A 25473-nucleotide genomic window follows, 5' to 3' on the forward strand; every position below is an offset into this window, starting at 1 on the left:
TGATCGGTGAATGCTAAATGAGGGGCTTTTCCGTAGGTGGCGCTATTGAGCGGTTTTGACACACCCGTTCCCAAATACTTCAGAATACGTAAACTTGCGCACATTTCTAATTTACTGTACACTTTAGAAACTTTTTGAGCACGTTAAAGCCCTCAAAAAGCCAATTCACTGAGCGAAGAAAAATAATAATAATAATAATCTTTTCAATTTCAATAGGTCCTCTCACCGATTTCGGTGCTCGGGCCCTAACTAGGGCTACGTTGTAGCACTAACGGGCCCGAGCACAGGCAATTTCAAGTCTGTTGCGGTCGGGGAAGAGAGAACGTTCGATGACCAAGCGCTCGTCTCAGCGTTGCATGCATTTGCGCACTGCTGCAAGATAAACGCTTCACTTCCTGTAGCCAGCAGGTGGCGCTATGATTTTAAGTCATGGTGTCTTTGTTGATGTCATCAGGTCGCGCTTCTTGTCTTACATGTGTAGTTTGAACTCGATTGGACCAAATATGTCCAAGATACAGAAGCTTGTGTTTTGATGGCGTTTAGTCACATTTTGACGCCTCGCCACGGTCACACGGTGTGGCGAAAAATTGATCTTTCAATAACTTTAGATCTCCATCTTGTTGTGATGACACTCGTCTAAATTTTCAGTTGATCTGATGAAAGCTCTCCAAGAAGTACTTGAAAATAAAAAACATGGAATATGGTCCAAATCGAAAATGGCGGGGTTCCTGTTGCGTTTTTCAAATTGCTCCGAGCGCGTTTTTTATGCATCTGGTGATGATACACAACTGTCTTCAATTTCGTGAGGATCAGTGAATTCTAAATGAGGTGTTTCTCCATAAATGAGGGGAAGCTCTGTTGGTGGCGCTGTTGAGCCATTTTGCCACGCCCATTCTTTAAAACCATCTGAATATCTTCAAGGGAGGGGGGCTGATGATACACACATGTAGTTTGAGGGAGATGGACCCATGAACACGGAAGTTAAAGCGCTTTCGTGTGTCATGGCGAGCTGATGTGACGCCCCGCCACAGTCAGACAGTGTGACGAAAAGTTGTTTCTTTGATAACTTTAGATCTCCATCTTGTTGTGATGACACTCGTCTAAATTTTCAGTTGATGTGATGAAAGCTGTACGAGAAGTATATCAAAGTAAAAGATTATGGAATATGACCAAAATGGCCACGAAATCGAAAATGGCGTGCTTCCTGTTGCGTTTTTCATATTGCTCCGAGCGCGTTTTTTGTGCATCTGGTGATGATACACAACTGTCTTCAATTTCGTGGGGATCAGTGAATGCTAAATGAGGTGTTTCTCCGTAAATGAGGGAAAGCACCATTGGTGGCGCTGTTGAGCCATTTTGCCACACCCATTTCCAAATACCCCAGAATACGTAAATTTTCACGAGGCCCATAATCTGCTCTATAGATGTTGAATGCATTCTGTAGTGAGAACACATTCAAGCACATGTCCTACACCTCCATGAGAGGGGGGAGGGGTGAGAAGGGGGAGGGATGAGAGGGATGAGAGGGGTGAAAGGGGGTGGGGTAAGATGGGGGCGGGGTGAGAGGGGGGCGGGGCCTTCAAAACAGGTTGATCTGAGGAGGTCTGTTTTAGACAGAGTATAAAGGTGCTGTTTTAAATTATCCTTGGGGTATTTTTACCAAAATATTTTACAGACATTTCATTAAGAACCCAAGGAACCATATCAACTGTGGTGAAATGGAAATAATATGTCCCCTTTAAAGCGAATATGTCCCCTTTAAAGCGTTTTCGTGTGTCATGGCGAGCTGATTTGACGCCCCGCCACAGTCAGACGGTGTGTCGAAAAGTTGTTTCTTTGATAACTTTAGATCTCCATCTTGTTGTGATGCCACCCGTCTAAATTTTAAATTGATGTGATGAAAGCTCTCCGACAAATAAATCAAAGCACACGATGTACAAAAACAAGACATTTCCTGATGCCACCAGGGGGCGCTTTCCTTTTAAGTCATGATTTCTAGGTAGATGTCTTCCGGTCGCGACTCTTGTCTTATATGTGTAGTTTGGAGTCGATTGGACAAAATATGTCTAAGTTACAGAAGCTCGCTTATATTGGCGTTTAGTCGAACTTTGAGACCTCACCACGGTCACACGGTATGATGAAAAGTTTAAATATTGATAACTTTAGATCTTCATCTTGTTTTGTAGAGTCTCATCTAATTTTTAAGTTGATCTGATGAAAGCTCTCCGAGTAGTACATAAAAACATAACACGTCTTAAAAACAAGACATTTCCTGTTGCCACCAGGGGGCGCTGTGATTGTAAGTCACAATTTCTGCAGTGATGTCTTCTGGTCGCGACTCTTGTCGTATGTGTCTAGTTTGGACTCAATTGGACAAACTATGTCTGAAATATGGAAGCTTGTGTTTTGATGGCGTTTCATCAAACTTTAACGCCACACCACGGTCAGACGGTTTTGCTAAAACGTAATCCTTCAATAACTTTAGATCTCCAATTTGTTGTGATGACGATCGTCTAAATTTGAAGTTGATCTGATGAAAGCTGTACGACAAGTACATCAAAGAAAAAATATGGAATATGACCAAAATGGCCACTAAAGTCAAACTGGCGGGCTTCCTGTTGCGTTATTCATAATGCACTGATGGACTTTTTTGTGCATCTAGTCATGATACACAATAGTCTTTGTTTTTTTTGAGGATCGGTGAATGCTAAATGAGGGGCTTTTCCGTAGGTGGCGCTCTTGAGCCATTTTGCCACGCCCTTTTCAAAATACTCCAGAATACGTAAATTTAAGGCGCCTTCGAATTTACTGCAAACTCCTACAACTTTTTGAGCACATTAAAGCCCTCAAAAAGCCAATAAGTTTAATCGGAAAAAAAAAATAATAATAATAATAACTAGGGCTACGTTGTAGCACTAACGGGTCCGAGCACAGGCAATTTCAAGTCTGTTGCGGTCGGGGAAGAGAGAGCGATCGATGACCAAGCGCACGTCTCTGCCTTGCTTGCGTTTTAAGCTCTGCAGCAAGAATAAACGCTTCACTTCCTGTAGCCAGCAGGTGGCGCTAGGATTTTAAGTCATGGTGTCTTTGTAGATGTCATCAGGTCGCGACTCTTGTCTTACATGTCTAGTTTGGAGTTGATTGGACCAAATATGTCCAAGATACAGACGCTCGTGTTTTGATGGCGTGTGATCAGACTTTGACTCCACGCCATGGAAAAGAGTTTAGTGTTTTCCTATTTTGTAACAGGTAAAAATAGCAGTTAAATGTCAACAGTTGTCTTTATTGTCGTTCTATTATTTAATAAATGCAACAAACTATAGTTTTTATATATATATATATAACTTTATAACCTGTGTTATCAAATATGTTGTGTGGCACCAGACAGCTTTAAATTGGGGGAAGAGTGGTCGAGCACAGGCAATTTCAAGTCTGTTGCGGTCGGGGGAGAGAGAACGATCGATGACCAAGCGCATGTCTCTGCCTTGCGTGCGTTTTAAGCTCTGCAGCAACAATAAACGCTTCACTTCCTGTAGCCAGTGGCGCTAGGATTTTAAGTCATGATGTCTTTGTAGATGTCATCAGGTCGCGACCCTTGTCTTACATGTCTAGTTTGGAGTTGATTGGACCAAATATTTCCAAGATACAGACACTCGTGTTTTGATGGCGTGTGATCAGACTTTGACTCCACGCCATGGTCAGAGTTTGGTGTTTTCCTATTTTGTAACAGGTAAAAATAGCAGTTAAATGTCAACAGTTGTCTTTATTGTCGTTCTATTATTTAATAAATGCAACAAACTATAGTTTTTATATATATTGCATGACTATATATATATATATATATATATATATATATATAACTTTATAACCTGTGTTATCAAATATGTTGTGCGGCAACAGACAGCTTTAAATTGGGGGAAGAGTGGAGGAAATAGTAAAGGTTGCCTACCCCTGCCTTAGGTGACACAATTTGTGCCTTGGTCAAACCATGATCCTACACTGCCCTCTAGTGACTTAATATTGCGGTACAAGTAGGTTGTGCCGGCAATATAAAGCCACTAGAGGTCAGTATAAGACCATGAAACACATACATGGTTGAAATGAAAACAGGTCTTTTCATTTTGCACATCAAGATTTTAAGCCTCACCACGGTCACACGGATTGATGAAAAGTTTAAATTTTGATAACTTTAGATCTTCATCTTGTTTTGTAGAGTCTCATCTAATTTTTAAGTTGATCTGATGAAAGCTCTCCGAGTAGTACATAAAAACATAACACGTCTTAAAAACAAGACATTTCCTGTTGCCACCAGGGGGCGCTGTGATTGTAAGTCACAATTTCTGCAGTGATGTCTTCTGGTCGCGACTCTTGTCGTATGTGTCTAGTTTGGACTCAATTGGACAAACTATGTCTGAAATATGGAAGCTTGTGTTTTGATGGCGTTTCATCAAACTTTAACGCCACACCACGGTCAGACGGTTTTGCTAAAACGTAATCCTTCAATAACTTTAGATCTCCAATTTGTTGTGATGACGATCGTCTAAATTTGAAGTTGATCTGATGAAAGCTGTACGACAAGTACATCAAAGAAAAAATATGGAATATGACCAAAATGGCCACTAAAGTCAAACTGGCGGGCTTCCTGTTGCGTTATTCATAATGCACTGATGGACTTTTTTGTGCATCTAGTCATGATACACAATAGTCTTTGTTTTTTTTGAAGATCGGTGAATGCTAAATGAGGGGCTTTTCCGTAGGTGGCGCTCTTGAGCCATTTTGCCACGCCCTTTTCAAAATACTCCAGAATACGTAAATTTTCGCCGCCTTCGAATTTACTGCAAACTCCTACAACTTTTTGAGCACATTAAAGCCCTCAAAAAGCCAATTCATTTAAGCTAAGAAAAATAATAATAATAATAATAATAATAATCATTTCAATTTCAATAGGGCCTCCCACCGATTTCGGTGCTCGGGCCCTAATAATAAAAATCCTTACAGATTCAATAGGGCCTCTCACCATTCGGTGCTCGGGCCCTAATAATAATAAAAATCCTTACAGATTCAATAGGGCCTCTCACCATTCGGTGCTCGGGCCCTAATAATGTCACCACATTCACTGCTCGTAAACTAGAAGCCAATGGAACAGTTTTGTCATGCGTGGGATGAAAAGAAAAATGATGTCAGCAGTGTCTAAATTTACATGGATTTAGAAATACACTTTGAGAAATGAAGACGCAGACATTACAGTTAACTTAAGGTGACAGATTGTTTAAGGGTCAAATCCTATGACATACACGGGCAAAAAAGGTGTAGACTAACACTCACACACCTTGTCAAGCTCCAGCTTCCTCTGTATAATGGGAGAAGTGGAAACATCTGGTCCTTCGGTGTTGCTACATTGGCTGCCAACTTCTTGCACCACCTGGACCCAGAAAAGGAAAAAACCTTCACTTCCATATACAATCCAGCCTTCACCTCTCAGCCACAATCTCCCGTCTCCTCTCAGCACCATCACCCTCAGGTACAGTGAGCGCAGGTACCTTGAGCCACCGCTGGGCCTGCTCCTTACTCTGCACAGCCAGGACCAGAGCCTCGCCTCCAGGCAACGAGAAGCGCAGCTCGTGTCTCTTTTTCTTGCCCTCCTTCGGGACGTAGATGACGTTGCACAGATTCAGCGGGAGCTCTGTGTGGGGAGTGCTCTCTTTGATGCTCTTGTAACACTGTAAACGAGAGGAGGTGAAAGAGAGGTATAGAAAGACAAAGAACAATGTCTATATAAAGTATGTAGGGGTACTAGTGAGCAATATTGTTTTTACATTGGAAACCTATCTGAGACATCTGTTTACCTGAAACTAAATGAAAGATGCGCCCTGATAAACTCGACGGAGCATTTCTAATAATTGCACTTAATGTTAAAGCAGATATCCAACAGTACAGACTCCAACAATAGCTTTCATTATGTTTGAAAACAAATCTATTTACCTGTAGTTTATTGTCTCGCACGACGACAAGCTGTTTAGTCCATTGGCCGAAGCGCTTCTTCCGTAACAGGAAGGCGCAGATGCGGCAGTCTCTAATTGGTACGTCTGGGCTCTCCTCGGCCGCCCATCTCTGAGGCCGGTCCCGCCCCTTTGCCTCCTCGTCCTCTTCTTCGTAAGACTCATAGGAACTGCTCAGAGCGTCTGAGTCATTGTCTGAACAACAAAAAATAACATGCGTGATACATTCACAAAACATCCACAGACAGTTTTGTGTATTCCACGTGTGCATCACCATCAGGGTGGACTCACAGGAGTTTTTGGGAGGACCGTTGATCCTGGTGATGGGGTAGTTATCGTCCGCATCTTCATAATAAGCATCCTCCACTGAGGAAGCTGCAGGAGAAAAGAGGAAGATTTGAGAAAAGAGGAACTTCTAATAATTCCATTGTTTTTTTGGGACTATGTGAATATGAGTGTGTTTGCACAGCACTGACGGTTCATATTGGTGGTGAAGTACTGAGGGGTGGACCCAGGATCCAGGGGAACAGCCTCCTCATAGTAGTCATCAGGAAGTGGGGTGATGGGCACAGGAGGGGGCGTGTCGGTGGGTGTCTGAGGAACCAGGGATGAAGGTTAAACCATCATTTTTTAGTGAGGAGGTAAATAAAGGCAGGTGGACAGTCAGGTAGATGCTGTCAGTGACTCACAGATTTATCAGGATGAGCCTGTTCCACTTCCTCTTTCTGCTCCACTGGAGACACACTGAGCATGTGCAAATCACAGTCTGGTGGAACGACAAAGGATTCGTGTTATCAGACGTGTTCTTGAGTCTTTTTGTTTACCATGAGGAGCTTTGACACATTTTAGGATTCACATCTGAAAAACAAAAGCTGAATAATCCTTACAATTTCAATATGGCCTTTCACCATTCGGTGCACGGGCCCTAATTATCGAACAAATCGAACGACCAAAGTAGCCTAAATGTGGTTGAAAATGAGGCTGGTTTACTTTTCCTAGGCTTGACAGAATGAGCAGGTCCATTTGTAGGGAAATACCTTTTGCAGGTATTTCCAACCTACAAAAATATGTATTGTACCTTGATGTAGAGCCTTTTTATTTCACCATAGGCCTCATTCTTTCACAATGTCAGTGGAGGAGATAAGTGCACGTCACAGAAAATCTATTTAATTTCTATTCTATTTTAATCCCTTGAAAGATTAAAAATGGACAGATTAAAAACTAGACTGGATGGTGCCGACATTACCTAGATCCACGCCTATAGCATGGTTATCAGTTAAACATATCTTATATATCCATCTCTTAACAAGTGTTTAATGTGTCAATATCTAGATCTTGGTTATGAGGATTTTAAATACTGTACACTAATACTAATCATCTCCACATATAGTTACATGACACTGAACTGGCACTTTGAGGGTCGACTCACCAAAACCATCAAACAGAGACTCAACAAAGCTTGTGCCATTGCCATAGAGACAGCTGTTCATGTAGACATCTGATCCATTGACTGTGGAAGGGATAAATTGAAGGTTAGTTACGGATAGGATTACCAAACAAGAAGAAAGTGATTTCTCATTAATTGTCAGTAGTGACGTATCTGCATTTTTAAGCCAACAGATCGTAAGGAAACCAAATACAGACAGTAAGGGAGTGCCGATTGTAAATCTGTGCACCAGATGAAACAGGTCATAGGAGGTCGTAACATGCGCTAGAATGTTTTCTAAAACTCCCGGCCTTTCTGGAAGTGTTGAGAGAAATCAGCCGCTGAGGTTTTTATCTGTATTAACGTGGATTATACTATTGCATTGTGTAAAATGGGCTGAGCAGCCTGAAGTCCATTTTGACATTTGTTGTGAGCCTTCAGGATGTTTTGCTTTTCCCCTTTCCTTGACCTCCTCTCATTATCCTCTTAAAACTTTACATTTCATTATCCTCTTACATAAATCCCTTTATCCTCTGTGACATCCTGTGTTCACTCGGATAAACCAGGACCTGCTGTAAAGACCTCAGGAAGATTTGATGTCATGGAGACTGCATGTACTTTTGTTGTATGTCCCTAACTGTAATTACTGTGTGGTGTGTGATGCAGTGTTGTGCAGCTGCAGCCTGGTCAGCTAAGTAATGGAAGGTTGCTCCACTACAAAAAGACATGAAGCAAGTAAAAAAAGGAAATAATCAGTGTTTCAGTGACTCAAGTTAAAAAAGCTTTAACTACACTGCTGCAAGAGTAAAACGCGGTTTGCAGCTGAAAAACTGTAAAGATGCTCAGTTAACTTCCCCCAGATGATTGAAAGTCAGTTAGTAGTTTGTATTTCCCAGGATTGATAGGATGAGTTATTCCTAATTACGTTATTTTATGTTAAATACTGATGTTAGGAGATCAAGAGTCAGTCAGGTAAATAAAAATAAAACGCTACACGTCTTCCCCGACCTCTCATATCAAGTAAAGTGAAAATAAAGTAATTTAATGTTTTGGATCTGATGAAATTACATTAAAGGAGGTTCTGTTATTTCTGCATTTGTTTGTTTGATTTCAGGATTTCACAAAAACTACTTGACGGATTCCAACAAAACTTGGTGGGAGGATGCGGTTTGGAATAATTCATGGATCTTGAAGAGAAAAGCTCAGGCATGTTTGGGAGACTGATATTTATGACATAGTGTATTTTGGTGTGGTTTCATGAGGAGGCTGTGGAGAACTAACGGTAACTGTAGAAACACAAATTCAAACTAAAGTCACAATATTAATCCTAATGTTGTACCAGAAAGCTGCAGTGAGTCCAGGGTGTTGCGTATGGAGGCCATCTTGTCGGCAGTGGCCGGACTGACGGTCTCGTGGTCCAACATCTTCAGCAGAGAACCCAGCTCAGTCACGAGTCGCTCCACCACAACTGGGTAAAAAAAAAGAAGACAAATGGATAATACATCATTTGCTCCTGCAGAACAGCAATGAAACACCCGGTCATCTTAGGAACGTCCATAGTGAAGCCTCGTTACATGCTTAAAATGCCTATGCCATTACACAGAGTGCATACAAAACGGCATCAATTGAACACGTGCATGCGATACCAAAACTGGCAGCTTGAGTCAGTTTGGGCGTCCGGCTGTCGCAACAGCTGAGAGGAAGGAGATGTTCAACATGTTGGTCTACTCAACGTGTCCGCCTCAGAGTTAGTGTATCGTGCTTTCTGTCCTTTTGTTCCTCCATCACCGCAAATCAAATCTTACCCTCGTAGTTTGGACATTTCAAGCTTTCTTTGAGAAATAATTGTTTCCATGTCCGACGCTGACATCCTGTGAGTCTGCGTGTGTCAAAGTGTGTGTGTTTTGTTGACCATGACATTGTTCCAAATGCCCTGACACACTCTCCTCGCACATCCTGCCTGCTCAGAGATGACAGAGTCAGGACGGGGGAAGCAGAGAAAAGAGAGAAAAGAGGGTGAGGAGGGGGAGCATGCTTCCTTCTCTCAAGGAAGTGGAGCCAAAGTAAAGAAGGAAATCTGTAGTTCTAATAGAGATTTAAGGATATGGCAACAAAACTGCCTATAGCACAGGGTGGGTTCATTTTGTTGTTCAGCTCATTCATAAGAGAAGTTTGAGGACATTAGAGTCTCTCCAGCAGACAAGTAGTTATAGAAAAGCTTTTCTTTAATAATTACCTTAAATACTGTATATAGGCCATCACCATCTGTAAAGTGCAGTTTTATTGAGGCCATTGAAAATATTCATTGACCCTAAAATAATTTCATTTCAGTTTGAGTTCAATTTAGTTTCAGTGGAAAAATTCTATCATCCCATGATGCCCTACAAAGCCTCTTTGAGTGGCTGTTTCCACTCAAAGAGGCTTTGTGCTCATCATTTCAGGCATTCAAATTCAACAGACAAAAAAACTGAGGTTGATTGGAAGTTCAAGGACAGGGCTGGAACCTACAAATCATCACAAAGTTGAACTTTTCCAATGAGTAATGCATTTCCCTTTTTTATTAATTCTGAATAAATTGAAAAAACTTTTCACCTGACACATTTGTTTGGGTCCTGGTAACTTTATTTGAAGGTAGATTTGGTTTTTGTTCTAAGAAAGACCGACGTCTTACAGAGAGAACAGGATGAAATGTAATAATACATGACAATAAAACATAAATACTACAATACAATAAGAGTTAAAAAAGACTCCACTAAAAAACCACTGGACCTGACTCCAACAATAGAGTAACAAAAACATGCTTGTGGATCTGTGTGAATAACAACTACCATGGCGCAACTGCGGTAGAAGCATCGTCTCTAATTTTAGTTTAGTCTTAGTTGTATTCAGGATAAAAAAAAATTATCAAACCTAGTTCGATGTTAATACAATACAAAAGGTTTATCGTACCAACGTTGCCACAATATGATGGAATGAATACATTAAACTTGCACATATTATAATGTATTATACATGCAATTTCTGACAAAGAACTGGTTACAAGGGCTACTTCAAAACTAAAAAGCACCAAACACAGTCCCGCTTTCTTTCACACAGAAAGAAGCCCTCACTCTAAGCGTCTTCCGCCGCCCTGCCTGCCCGACAATACTTCATTGTCTCGACCAAGGCCAAAATTAGACGACCACAATGGTCCTGCAAGACCAGAGCAAACAACACAATGTCAGAGGCTCCGACAGAAAAACAAAACAGGAAACAACACACGCACGGCCTGCGAGGGGCGTGGTGCACCACAGCTGCAACGTGTCCATCCGTGGGTATTCAGGGTTAAAGGATATATCTCCAGCAGCTGGGTCATGATGTGTGACTGTGATTCTGTATGTGTGTGTGTTTGATAGCGCACCACTTCTCGGCCAGCAGCAGCTGTGGTTTCCTGTCCTGGCTGTCGACAGAAGCTTCTCTCCACTTCTTCCAGATCATAACTCTCTCCCACATCCACCTCTGCTCTCCCTCTTCCTCCGTCTTTGACCTCTCTTGTTTTCCACCTTTCACCATCCTGCGGTGTCTCCCTTTGTCCCAACATCCTCTGTCATCTTATAAACTTCCCCACCCCGCACTATATGCTGAGTTTATTCACGATCTCTTAAAAAGGCTCAAATCACAAGATCTGTTTGCTTCACTTCTCATTTCCCACAATGGAAACCAACAACAAAGACTCAGTTCAGTCAATCAGTGTAAACAAGGCCAGTAATGAGATGGCAGAGCTGGGCCTTTGGTCTATTTTCTGTTTCTTGAGGTTTAACTTTACACAGTCAAGGCCATCAACGTATTTGCCGTCTCTCTCTCTCTCTCTCTCTCTCTCTCTCTCATTCTCTCGGGGGACCATGAGGGTTCAGAGGCTGAGAATCAGCTGTTCTGGAGGCTTGTGGTCGGTCTCACCCACAGAGGGATCTTTGTAACCCCCGTCACACACACACGCACGCACGCACACACATGCACAGGGCACAAATTTTCTCATTGAATGTTTTTTTCCCCCCAATGATGGACACAGAAATTCCTTCATAAACCGAAAATATGACTGTGCTCACTTATCCAACACTGCAGATGTACGTTCACAAGACTACTTCGGAAAGTGTGTGTGTGTGTATGTGTGTGTGTGTGTGTGTTTGTACTGTTACATACATTTTTCTGTGTTTTCGCAGGCAGCCTTCCAGGAGAAGGTCAGTCATGGGACCTGAGCCATGCGACTCTCATTTGTACTGATTTAGCGTGTTTGCTTGCAGCTCACAACAAAAGAACTGCTGCCATCGCCGCCGCTGTTTCTCTCACCACATGCTCATGGGCAGCTCAGGGTGACACTGAAAAAGACGGTCAACTCTTGCTCATCTGAGGCTCTCACTCCCACCCATTATATACCTCACCCATAACTCACAAACCTTGACTTGCCTCACCCATCCAGAAGAACCCTCCCAGTAATGATCTTTTCCAGGATTGTGTGGGTGCCTTGAAGTCATATGCTTGTTGTTTCCATGAATTCTGTTCATCCATCAAAGGAACAAGATTCCCTTTCACACAAAAACAAGCTTTTCATGCCTTTTTTTCAAATTAAGAGGATTTCAAGATCTCCAAAGTGTTTAAACCAGTATTTTGGACTCCAGAAGGCATCTTCCTCTTGCCTCCCCCACACTCCCAGAGGCTGACGTCCCTCCAGATCCCACATTCTCCCCTCCACTCATCTCGCTCTCTCCCGCCTCGTTCTCCCTGTCTGATCTTTTCCTTTTATCTCCTTTTCCCTCGTCTGCTTCTCTCCATCCCCTCTCCAGACACCCATTCTCTTCAGACAGAAGGTCAGAGGTCAAGTCTTGGCAGCCCCAGCAGCTCCCTCTAAGACAAAAGCCTGCTTCAAGAGATGCACCATCCCCTGATTCATATTTTTGGGGACAACAGTAGATGATGTCAGTGGTCGCCATCAGTCAGACAATTTAAAAAGTCCCTTCCATGCCAAGCAGGCTGGCAAGAGCTTTAAAAAGAACCAGCTGAGGGGGAAAAGTTCCCTTCTTCACATTCTTTCTATATCTTCTCACTTTCCTCTGATAGTAAACAGTGAAGAGACAGAGGAAACAGAAGCATCCATTAAACGAGAGACGCTGTCATATTTCCTTGAAAAAAATCCCCTCATTATGCTGCCTCGACTTGTTTAACACTGAACCCAAAGAAGCCTGTGTGTGATCGTAGGTAGCACGCCATCATTCAGGAATCAGAGGTAGACATCCAGTCTACACTTTCTCCCGCTATCCAGAAATGAAGTAAATCCTGCATACCAACGGCGCCATCTTGCACTGATTATTGCACATGGAGCCTGAGTAGCGATCAGGGGATGTTATTGGACAATACACCTGCGCTCAGCTGCTCTCTACGATGTTTCCTATGTTGTTTTTTTCCCCTGTCTGTCAATTTGAGAGCAGGACCTATTGATTTCACATTCAGATTTTGTAATGCTTTCAATCTAAACCATGCACTCATAATCAATCAGCCCCTGATGGCACTTTGATTGGCTCTGCTGGTACTCAGATATTTTGGTGCTTGGACAGATTTACTGCTCCCCAGCTTCAGTTCTTCTCTTTGCACTCGCGCTGCTCAGATTTATCCTGTGCCCTCAGAGTTTTTTCACCTGCGCTTTGATTCTTGTGTGCGAAAAATCTGTCAAAAAAATCCCTGACCAACAGATGAATTGGTCCCATTGCCCAGTTTGAGAACCTCCGGCACAGCCCCTCTGTCACTGACCCATGCCCTGCACAAAAACGTAACTATTCTATTCCAAAGTGATATAGTTGTGACGATGAAACAAATGGACAAATGGACAAAACATCAGGCACTGCTTTTTCCTGTTTTATACAAAACTGTTATCACCACATCAGCTTTGTTTCCACATGCGGTAGGGCAACATGCGTGGCATGCACAGACCTGCTGCTTCGGTTATTTCTGCAACAGAAAGTTTCACTGCAGAACAACTCAGTCTGACTTCTAGGAAAAGATTATTTGTGTAAAATAGGCCTATTTATTAATATCAAATCCCAAAATTTTATAATAAATAAAACTGTGTGACTCTGTGAGAGAAAGGAAAAAGGGGGGAGTCACTGGTAGAGGAGAAGGAAGAGGGAAGAGGAAATGTGAGGGAACCATGCTCGAGGTCAAAGCCTGTCCCAGTTGTCAAACACAGAGGACTTATGTGTCTGTGTGTAGACGTATGAATTCACTTAATTAATTCACCCAACAGTAGAATTATCAATTGTATGAGATGCATGCAGCTATAAGATAATACATTTAAATTTCACTGAAGACTGAGTGAAAACTGTGTTTTCTCACAGAAGTCTATTATCAGTTACTCCTTTTCTTCTACACAACACAGCTGCACAGTCATTGACCATAAATCACTTGAGTTAAACTCCAGGAGCTGCTTGTGTTTCCTTTTGTCAATGCATCCTGGGAGACTTGAATAAAACAGCCCTTTTTAATGGTATTACTAACATCTGTGATTTTGTGATGATATGACAGTCCACCCACTGTGCAGCTGCTTAGTAGTAAGCACTTAAAATCCTACAAGTATTATTATTTTCAACATCATGACATTATGATTATCATCTCATAGCTGCCGTCAGAGTGTAGTTACACTCAGGATTTGATAAGACATTGATTTTATGTGAACCTTGTTACTTCAGTCCTTTTGTTGTTTTGTTTGTCAGCAGGATTACACAAGTTTCGAGTTCCCAGGAAATTTGGTGGAGGGATGGGACAAATTTCTGAGCGGATCCAGATACGAGTGATCCAGGAATTAATATATAGGTAGATATATCTATCTATCTATATTTGCAATGTAATGCAATATGATTGAATTTAAGAAAACTGTTGGGCCTTGGACTCTTCTAACCTCAGACTTCTTCTGTAATTGTCTGTTTGTTAAGGTTGCACAATTAAGCAGAAACGACTCAACCGATTACCATGATATTTTGTGGAGGGGTGCGGCATTACCCCGGGGAGAAGACATTACATTCTGGTTGGGATCCAGATCAGGGGGCGGATTCAGTATTTATTTAATTTTCTCAACTTTCAACACTGAAAAATCTGAGTAGCTCATGGATCTTGATAGGAAAAAAAAAACTGGCATGTTTAAGGGACTAATGTTTATGAGTGTGTGCATCCAAATACAAATGAACATCTGGTTTCATAAGGGGACGATAGGACCTTTTAGGCAGCTGCTATTCTACAGTCTGATATTTCTTAGCACAAATACCTGCAGGCAAAGTGATGTCCTGCTGTAACCTCCTGCCACTGTTTACCTCAACCTGATCACTTGTGATGCACAGTGGCAGTTTTAAGCCTCTGCTCGGTGTCACCTGGTGTCACATAACGCAGCTTCCTGTTTGCCTGAGGGCGACAGATGAAACAGAGCTTTCATTCACCAGCTGCTGCTGCAACAGCTTTCTCTCCTCCTGCAGCAGTAGCAGCAGCTTCTCCTCCTCCTCCTGCAGCTTCTCCTCCTGCACCTCCACTTCCAACACACCACTTTCTCTCGTTGGCATCCGGTTGCATCACCACCTGAATGAGGACTCCTCCACCTCACGGCCAATCACGGCGCACCGTCCCCGTGTAGTAGGTGCGTGACGTCACCGCGCCCGTTACCTCCAAACAAATCTGACTTGTTTCAAAACGTGGGGTCACATAAACCCGGTGATGACGCTTTAAGTTGACGGAGAATTCAAATAAAACACAGTAACTTCTGTGTCTCTTTGTTTTGTTAACCGTCACACGCGCTCGTGTCTCACGGGGAGTTGTAGGTGTGAAGTGAACTCATGGATGTATTGTGTGTTTTTCTCCTGTTACTCATGAAGCGGAAGTGCTGCTTCTACTCAAACTTATTCCACAGACGAACACATATGATGAGACGCTGAGACTGTTACTCACCGCTCTGAGGTTTGGGCTCCATGTCCGTTGCTCGACAGCGGCTCCACCAGCGAGTTTCCTCTAACGCTCCCTCGGTAGTTTCATTTAAAAAAGTTGGGAACGTGTGAGTAGGAACCGCCACGGACGCAGCGCCGGCCCCGTCAGACTCTCTGCGGGGAAATGAGTCCGAGTGGCCGCTTCGGTTTGGAGTTGGAATCGGCTACCGCCCGGTTCTTCGTCCTTGGAGGAACCACTGGGTCCTAGTGCTCGTCCAGGTTTCCTCCGAGTATACCAGTCAATCTGAGGATCGAGGATCTGACGTGTTTATTTGTGTTGTTGTATTTAAACAGTTATACACAATAAACTTGAATTGGTTGGGAATATTTCCGTTTTATGCCACTTTGTTTCCTGTCCAATACAAACACTGGGGAATATTCAGTGTTGTGCAAGTTCATACCTCATGAACTAGTTCAAAGTTCAGTTCATACAAGTAAACATGAATAGTTCACGTTCATAGTTCAACATTTAAATTCTGAATTAGTTCATAGTTCAGTTCATTTCATAGTTTTAAGGTGGAAAGTGAGAATGAAAGACTTAACTTGTTAAAGAAAACCTTATCCATGTCGGAATCTTTATCAGACAGTGTGTAAAAATCCTTCAGATAATAATATCATCATCGGACCTCGGATGTAGTTGCTGAGTCTGCGTCTCTGCTTTCTCTTGCCATCTGTATATGAGAGCTGTTGCAGGTATGGCCTGCCCCTTTAAGGAAAGTTTGTAGTGTGTGACGTAGTTCACCTGGGCATTGTGGGAAAGACGCTAAAAGTGTGTGTATAATCACCTTGAGGTGATTCGAGTGTTGCTCCTGCTGTATATCCGAGAAATAAAGTGGCCAAATTCCAAGTAAAGAAACATCTCCTCCTCCTTATTCACGGAGCGGTCCGGACGGCTGGTTACCGGCCAGACAGCGAGCCAAGATAACCAGTGACAGGGGCAGAATTAAATATAAAAAAATTAGATCAAATATAAATTAATTAAATTAAAATGGGGAAAAAACAAAACAAAAAAAACAACTGTGGGCGCACATCCTGCGCAGAAGCCTACTGCGCACATTCTGCGCAGAAGCCCATTGCGCAGATCCTGCGCAGAAGCGTACTGCGCACATTCTGTGCAGAAGACCATTGCGCACAACCTGCGCAGAAGCCCACTGCGCAGGATGTGCGCAGAAGCCCATTGCGCAGATCCAGCGCAGAAGCCCATTGCGCCTTTTTTTTTTTTTTTTTTTATATAAATTTTTTTTTTTTTTTATTTAAATTTTCCTGTTTTTATATTTAATTAATTTAATTTTACATAGTGTAAGATATTTAGCAATTAATAGGAGAAATTTAAGAGTTCAATATATTGCCATCTTGAAGATGGGAGAGAGTGGGATTCAAACGCGGGTCTCTCTTGTTAGAGAATGGACACTTTACCAACTAGGCCACACCGCCTGGTGATTGCCGCGAGGAACTAAGCACTCTAAGACGATGGACAAATTATCGTGTGTGTGTGTCCGTGTTATTTTATGCTGCTTTTGATAAACACTTCAGAGAAAATATTTTCTCTGAAGTACACTACATATAGTTACTACATATAGTAAAGTAGAAAAAAGTTACTTTTATATTTTTGGCTTTTAGATACTGGATGATTTAACAGACTTTAAACACTTATTGTTAGAGAATAACCCAGTACTTCAGACCTTGTCTTCGGACGCCTTACAAGAATCGGTCTGCTGTGATGTCCTGAGGCTGCCCCCTGCTGGCTTGTGCAGCTTGTGATTAACTAAAGTTGTCCATAAAAGAAAATCTTTAATATCCTTCAAGGGCAATTTGATGTACAACCAGCAATCAGTGCATGACAAAAATTTGCTTTTAATAAATTAATAGATAAGTCGACCAACAGAAAATTACCCGTCAACTATTTAGATATTCTACTTTTAATTTCCTGTTGGTGACATTTCCTTGATAAATGGGTGGAGGTTTTATTACCTCTGCTAAGGAGGTTATGTTTTCATCTCAGATTTGTCAGTCAACAGGTTTATGTAATAAACTACTGGACCAATAACCACACAACTTGGTAGAAGGAAGCTGCATGGATCAGAGATGAATCCATGTCGGGGTTACGAACAAGAACATGTTCAATGAACGCGTTCTTTTGCGTTCGTTCATGCACAACACTGGGAATATTATATGTTGTTTCTCACTCAACTTATTTGACATTGATAAATAATATTAATATAAACTATCTGTTAAAAATGAAGGATGGATTGATGGATTCCATTTTTCTACCGTGAATACTTAACAGAGTTGTTGTTTTTTTTAACAAGGTGGTACATTTACTTGAGTAAAACATACAATATTTATACCAACAATAAGTACAATTAAAAAAGTGGATATATTGGATATAGTCATAGAGTCAGATACAGTGGCTGCGGATCCTAACGTAGCAGTCAGGATCCTGATAAGGGTGCATGAGATAATCAACAGGAAAGAAATACAAACTGTGGGATACAAGAGATGCCTGTTCACCATCACAACTATCATCAGGAACCTTAATAATAAGCACAATGAATAATACAATAGTGATGTTTGAATAATTTATTCAGAGGTTGTAGTGACAGACACAATTTTGTAAATTATTCTTGCTAGTCCACATTTTTTGTAGACTTGAGACTTTAAGTTCCTTGGTACATTGGGTAGTGTCAGACATGATAAACACACACAAACACACGCACACACACACACACACTCTCTTTTTTGTTATCCCTCTTGTTTCTCCTTGTCGCCATCCTTCCTTTCCACATTCTCCTTTTCCTATTTCCTTCCGACTCTTGACAATTGATTTTATTAAGGGGCTTCTCACTAGAATTCCTCTATACAAACACACACACACATACACACTAACGCACACACACACACACACAACCCTGCACACTAACCTAAAAACATGGCCTAATGACTCCTTAGGAAGACAAATTCCCATTTTGTGATTGGGATTTAACCCCCAAAACATGAAAACTCACTTGACCCCCCCCGACCCCACCCCCCAACACAGGATTTAATCGTAACCCAGCAGAAAGAATTCGGACCTGTTCCATGAGACCAGCTGCAATTATGAACCGGCAAACATTCAGTTCTTTAAATAAATCTAAAGGCAAATATCCTCTTTTAAAGGGTGTATTTTACTAAAACCTGATTTGGGAACTTAAATAACAGCTTTGAGCTCATGGCAGTGACATGGTTCGGCTCATTCTCATTGAAACTTACAATCACATCATGCCTGGAAACACAATTCAGTGCCCTGTACAGTCTGCTCATGTTAGTGGAATTAACTCTAAACACTGATATGGCTTTAAATATTAAAATCAAACACATGCCTGTAATACAAAAAGAAAACCTTTGATTTTCAGTATGAGCAGATTATAAAAACACCAGGTATACATCACGCTCAGTAACCTTCACACTGGGCTCATTTACCTGTGGTGTCAGCTTATGAACCACAGTGTTTGTGTTTGAACCTTTTAAACAATAAGCCCTCTGTCTTCACGGCGGCCGATTCCCAAAACCGTCTCCTTCTTGTTGGGTAGTTTGACTCAGTGAGGCTGAACCTGAGTCTATAGTTAACATGGTGATATCAGATGCCTCCCTGTAGATCATGTTAACCCACTGACATCTGCTGGTAGAACAAGGAAAAGCAGGCAACTCCCCCTCCTCATCATAGTCCCGTTGTAGATTCTCTGGTGTCTCTGGACGTCTTTGTTCTCTCCTGACACTTCTTCATCTAATTTTGCCGCTTGGCTGACCTTAATACTTCTGCTCCAAGTTCTGCTCTGGCCACTTTGAGGAAACTCAGTCCTTTTCATTTCAGCCTGTTCCACTGAGACCCACAGTCAGTGCACTAAACCTGCACTCAGTCAGACGGTCCCAGATGACTTCATTTTCTCAAAAGAGTCTGACCTGTTTCTTAAGTTCTTTCTTTTTCCACTGAGCGAGGCGGTCAAAGGCCGACATGGACATGCCAAAGACCCTGTGGAACTCCTCTGGTGAGAGGTGACGCTGTGAGGACGGAAGAGACAGAGACGCAGAGAGTCAGAAAGACAGGAAATATTGATTTGTTATATTCATACATCTTATCAGCTACTGGAGATTAAATTGACTCTGAATATTATTTTGCTCAGGATGATTCCTACATGTTTTGGTTCAATTTCTTCACCTGTTTAAGCTCCAGTACAGGTGAGGCTCTCTGATTGTTCACTGGGTCTCATAGTTTAACACTGTGGACTGACTGCACTGAATGTTGCTTCTATTCACGCTGTTTCTATCTGTGTTTTCATTATATTCCAGGGTCTTGATATGTTCAGGTCGAGCAGTGAGTGAAGCAGCTTTTACAACAGTGTTGTGCAGTAGTTCACCTCCAGTCTGGCTCGGTCAACGTCACTGGGGAGACACCCTCTGACAGACACCACTAGGGCTTCATAGGGATGGATCTAACAAAGGGAGAAACAGTATAACTGAGACATTGAATCAAATATAAAGGCAATATTTTTTTGGGTGAGGAAGTGTTACTACATGTTGAAACATGATTCAAACTGCATCATTAAAAAATCTCTAACTATTTTTGCAACATTATGATAGACAGAAATGGTTTGTCACCCTCTAGTGGCCAAAAGCTTTTATTACAACAGTAGAGAAACCTAAAACATTGTTAATAAAAATATAAATAATACTCCAAAATACAGTTTTCTTTATTATTTTTTTATAAAGACTTTGATTTTATACGACTACATATAAAGAGTCGGCTTGTCAATTATTTCCAAAACTTTTCAAACAATGACAATTAAAAAAAACTACAATTACTGCCCTGCGGTTTTATACCTCCACCAACCGGTGCAGTTTCAATCAAAAACATTTGTTTCCCAGACTCATTAGAGGTCACCCTGACCTTTGACTTTCGACCACTCTAATCTAATCAATTACTCTTTGGGACCAAATGACTCAAAGAGTAACTGCTCAAATGACTGCTCAAAATTCCAGAAGACTTGAGATACCATGTTTTGGCCACTGTGACCTTTGACCTTTACCACCAAACTCTAATCAGTTTATTCCTGAGTCGAACCGAACGTATGCACAGAGTCTGCAGAGATTCCCTGAGGTGTTTCTGATATAAATGTGATTTTTGATGTCACAGAGAGCTTGTCCTTTGACCTTTGAACACCAAAAGCTTATCTGTTCAGAGCTAACTCACTCAAGGCATTTTTGAAATATTGTGTCATAATGCCTCCAGCCATTGGCTATCGCTGGTGTGGACGCATACAAATGCTCCTAATAAAGTTGGATTTAAAAAAAGCATATTATATTATTAATATTATTCCTAGCACAGTTATACAGTCGATTTTGAAACTGTATATTTTGAAGTTTCCCCGAAAAGAATAACGCACATAAGACAATTATTACTGTCAAAGCGGTGAAAGGATATTGAATATCCCTGACCCATCACACAAACCCTGTGTGTACAATTACCCTTTGTCTTGTTCTTTTCTTGTGTCAATAAAATGAGTCAATTTCACTGAGCCAAGTGGGCGCGACTGAGTTGGATGGATACACAACTCGGTATGAACTTTAAATAGGAAACACATCATCCTTATCTTTTCTACACACATCCAGACCTTCCATCCCTGGCTGAGTAACAGTTCACCAGCTTTGCCAAGGAGAGCATCTTACCTTGTATTCTGAAAGAAAAGAGAAGAGAGACACAGCGATGAGTCAACTGCTACATTCACCAACATCTCCACTCCATCACTGTACACAGTCTATGGCTGAATAGCATCATGAGGGGAAGTAATCAACTGGGGATGAGCACATTTCATCTGAACAATAGACTTACCTCTGATCTGCCAATTAACTGCATTACCACTGTCATACTGGTAATAATCTGCACCGGCACTCCCAGGCTGCAGGCACACAACGCGGCCAGTTTAGCAAACGTGGGACAGGAAGATGCATTTGATCATTATGATGGAGGGAAAGGATCCCGTAAAAAAGACAGAAATCGAATAATCTCATATATCTATTAAATGTTGCGTCTCCCTGTCAATCACACTGGGAAATGTAATACTGAAATATTTCCAGTTGTCAGTTAGCGTCTCAGCTTACCTCAGGAGCTAAACTGATAAAAATGAGTTTCGAAGGTTCAGTAGGAAATGGAGGACATTGCTGTGGCTTATTATAATGTAGTGATGGCCCTGCCTCCCTCTCTCACACGCACACAGACACACACACATACGCACACACACAATGACACACACACTCACTCTCTTTCACAACAGAAATCAGGATCGCTCACCCTGTTCAGCACGTTCTTGCCATATCCTGGCAACGAGGCCGATTTGGCAACATATGAATCTGCAGGGACAAATATGAACACATTTACATGAACAAACAGAAGTTGTGCAAACTGATACAAACACACACACAGTCTGTAGGTAGGATGATACAGTTTAGATTTTTGAAGGGATTTTGCATTTGACGAACTTACAACGTCAAAATCAAAAAGCATTTCCTGAAGGTGTCCATGAGGTATTGAGTCCATAAGGGCAGAAATAAAATGAAGTAAAGCGGTTTCATATGTTTCTGTGACTGAAAACACTGTTAAGCAGGTCTCGAATATTCTTAGCAACATTTTCTTCAACGATTCGACTCCTTCCTACTGATAGTTAGTGAATTTTGGACGGTTTTCAAATTCTAAGTTAATACTTTGTCATCCAGTCTCTGAGAATATTGCCATGGGGGAAACCGACAGTACAAAAAGAAAACGAGGCAACAGCTCTCCTTCCAAGTACTGTACCTCCTCTTTAAACCTATAGACTATCACTGCTTACAAACCACGCTCCTCAGGCAGAGATGTGGCTCTGAGGACGCTGCGATATCAAAACATTTAGGATCATAGAATCACTCTCTAAAAACACCACACTTCAACTTTAACTTTTAACCTGAAGCTATATCAACCTCGAGCTGACAGACTTCACTCTGATCAAACACAAACTCCAGCACACGTACCCACAGAAACATACTGCAGTCAACTGATGTTATCACTCTGCATGGTTGCATCTCTTGTAACCAGTGGCAACCCGCAGCATCTTTATCCCTGGTGTGCACTGCTGCAGCTGAAGCAGCAGGGGGCAGTGGAGTCCCACCAACTCCCTCCCGTCATTCAGCTGTCCCTCCTGTCTTCCTCTCTTCTGCTTAAACTTGCCCCCTCTTCATTATCTGTTTCTTGCTTCTGATTCCTTCGCTTCATCAATCATTCTGCACCTCCCTCTCCTTTTCCTCTCTCTTTCTTCTGCCTTCCTCGCTCCGTCTATCTACTCATTCCGTCTCTCTCTGGTTCACTGTGATGTTAAAAGGATTTAAATAACACAGTGAAGTCAAACAGGATGATGCAGCAGAATATTGGCCGGTGTGAGCTACGGCACACGGTGTGTAATCTGCTGAACATTAATGAGTTTGTCATCTTGCAGAGCTTCGTCTTCCAACCAGAGATGAGGTACAGGCTCTAATGATTAGGATGCGTGTGTTAGAAACACAGCAATGTACGGAGCTCCCAAGGTGACACCGGCAAAATAAATGTTTTTGCTTCACATGAAAGTTTCTGCATGGACCCGTGACATCTACCAGACCACAGTGCATCTCGACTTGTTATGTGTCTGTGTGGAAATGACAGCAAAAGGAGATAGTTGACTGTGGAAGAGTTGGAAAGATATTCACTGATTTTGACTTTACGTATCGATAACTAATAAACAAAATTTCCTTAAAACACAGGGGGCAGAGCCAACAGTTCTTCTTCTATTTCTTCAACTGCTGATTTAAGGGACTCATATTTTTGAGTGAGTGAAATTTAATCTAAGGGAAATTTGCTATTCTAGATAGTAATCTGTTTTATTTTATCTGCACAAGAATTGCAGGGTTTTCAAAATACATTTGGAAGCTAAGTTGGGATGCCATTGGGCTGAAATACTCTCAAGAAAAATAAAGAGATCATGGTGCTTGAACTTGTAAGCTACAAGGATTTTAAGGCCAAATGTGGATAATGTCACTGCATAAAATGTATCTATTTTTACAATCTAAAAAGTGTTACTGTGGGTTTTGTAACAGATGGCTGAGGGGTTCAGGTCGCTGATCCTGGATCTGTGCTGCTGCTAAAACTAAAGCTGATAAACACAGACTGGGGGAAGGCTAAAACACCAGTGCTATTCATCTTCCCACAAGTAAAAGAAAAGAAAGATGTGTGTGTATGTGTGCACACGTCTTTGTGTGTATGAGCTGATAACAATCTCCAGTTTCAAAGCTCTGCCTCCGTCACAGCAGAACCTGCAGAGCGAGGAGGATCAGAGTGAAGGCGGCGGCTCGCCGTGTCGAGGTGACCTCACAGATCAAAACACACTGATGAACCACTCACCACTGTCAGCGCTGCAGACAGACCGGGGAGCTGAGGAGAGAGAGAGACAGACAGAGACGGGTGAGACAGACAGGACAATATATCATTATGTCTCAAGAGCAAGAACTCTGTAATGAATCGCCTTTAAATTTAATAAAATAAAAAATAAAAATAAAATTATGTGTGGAAAAACATAGAGAGGAACATGTCTTTAAACTGTAACCAAATACGTCAGGTGAATACAAATTTAAGATGAAGTATTTTGACGCTGAAATGTTGTTCACAACGGCCAATTTAAAATTGTTCATTTTACATTTAATCTTATTGGACTCTACACCCTGAGCAAACTAAAAGACATAAATTATTGGATACTATTCATAAATAACAGGAGTGACTGACTTATATGAATATTAGTTCATCCAACTTCTTAAAAAGCCACTTATCATTAGTAGGTATAAACCTTTCTTGAACATTGTTTTAAAGATGTTAGGTCTACAACAACTGATGATTTCCCTCTGGCCAATTGGGGGCAGCAGAAACACGATCAACCTTACAATTAAATTTATATATGAAAGACCTGATAACAAACAGTTGCTTATTTTTAATACATATTCTGCATTTCCGGAGCAACATAATCATTCGTTAATCAAGTCGTCAATCAGGCCCCCTGGTGGATCTATGGCACATTTCACTCTCTTTCAATTCTATTTTTGGTCTCTACGAGTTCCTGAGGGAAACCAACTCTGACTCTATAGCTACTAAATGTTTAACCAAGTTCAGCAGTCAGTCTTTCACTGTCTCAGTCTGCTGTTCCCTGCTGAAAACAGCAGCAGTCACAGACAATGCTATCGATTAGAACCCAACCAATATGGATTTTTGGGGCGCATGCTGATATTACGGATTAATTTCCTATACAATATAACAGCCTATATGTACATTACAAAAACAATCATTTGGCAATGATTCCTAAAAGGCCTTTATCAAACTGTTATGACAATTAAATCATAAACTTAATTCTATATAACTAAATGAAAAGAAAACACAAATACTATTCTTTTCTGCACTGTTTATTGTGTTAAATTAAAGTTTAACAAAAGTATCGACGCATCAATAATGCTGATCCTATATGTCTGCGAAAGGCTTATATTTGCAAATTTCTTCTGGCCAAACAATAAATCAGTCAGGCTCTATATGAAAGCAGTGAAGATGAACCAGAGCAGCGTTCGGCTGGACATCTACTCACTGAGTTACAACTGGCTATAAAACTCTGTGATGGAGCTGCAGAGTCAGGGGATCATTCTCTGTAGGTTCATTTTTTACCAGAAACCCGTTTAAACATTTTTCCTCAGATACATAATCCACTTTAAATCTCCTGGATTCTTGATCCCCTTATGTTTGAGTACAAATGGATACAAGCAGGTTAATGTCGGTATCATTGTGTAAACATGAACAATAAGCGAAACGTTGTTAAGTAGATTCCATAAACCTGCCATATGGTAAAAGTAAGAGAACAAACAGTAAACCGAAATGACAGGAGAGAGTCAGTTTTCGGTTGAAGGGAAATAAAGGAAGCCTGCTGTTGTGGGACATCTATAAAACATCAGCTGTGTGGGGGTGTGCCCCTAACAGCATCAATAT

At 41.5% G+C, this 25473-nt stretch overlaps 2 protein-coding genes across 2 annotated transcripts in view; both read right to left on the reverse strand.

Annotated features, from left to right (window-relative positions):
• afap1l1b (actin filament associated protein 1-like 1b) overlaps positions 1–16070 on the reverse strand; it is a 33246-nt gene extending 17176 nt beyond the window's left edge. The window contains exons 1-9 of the mRNA XM_053441792.1: positions 15385–16070; positions 8765–8893; positions 7429–7509; positions 6689–6765; positions 6476–6593; positions 6291–6374; positions 5983–6194; positions 5541–5720; positions 5330–5422 (exon numbers count right to left, since the gene is read on the reverse strand). Of these exons, the coding sequence (XP_053297767.1) occupies positions 5330–5422; positions 5541–5720; positions 5983–6194; positions 6291–6374; positions 6476–6593; positions 6689–6765; positions 7429–7509; positions 8765–8893; positions 15385–15406 (996 nt within the window). The 5' untranslated portion in view covers positions 15407–16070. The remainder of the gene's footprint in view (positions 1–5329; positions 5423–5540; positions 5721–5982; positions 6195–6290; positions 6375–6475; positions 6594–6688; positions 6766–7428; positions 7510–8764; positions 8894–15384) is intronic.
• A 2405-nt stretch (positions 16071–18475) lies between these two features.
• LOC128457094 (actin-binding LIM protein 3) overlaps positions 18476–25473 on the reverse strand; it is a 39470-nt gene continuing 32472 nt past the window's right edge. The window contains exons 18-23 of the mRNA XM_053441618.1: positions 23857–23886; positions 21745–21803; positions 21286–21352; positions 21123–21130; positions 19814–19888; positions 18476–19457 (exon numbers count right to left, since the gene is read on the reverse strand). Of these exons, the coding sequence (XP_053297593.1) occupies positions 19344–19457; positions 19814–19888; positions 21123–21130; positions 21286–21352; positions 21745–21803; positions 23857–23886 (353 nt within the window). The 3' untranslated portion in view covers positions 18476–19343. The remainder of the gene's footprint in view (positions 19458–19813; positions 19889–21122; positions 21131–21285; positions 21353–21744; positions 21804–23856; positions 23887–25473) is intronic.

Source organism: Pleuronectes platessa, chromosome 15, assembly GCF_947347685.1.
Source record: "Pleuronectes platessa chromosome 15, fPlePla1.1, whole genome shotgun sequence".
NCBI classification, from domain to species: domain Eukaryota; kingdom Metazoa; phylum Chordata; class Actinopteri; order Pleuronectiformes; family Pleuronectidae; genus Pleuronectes; species Pleuronectes platessa.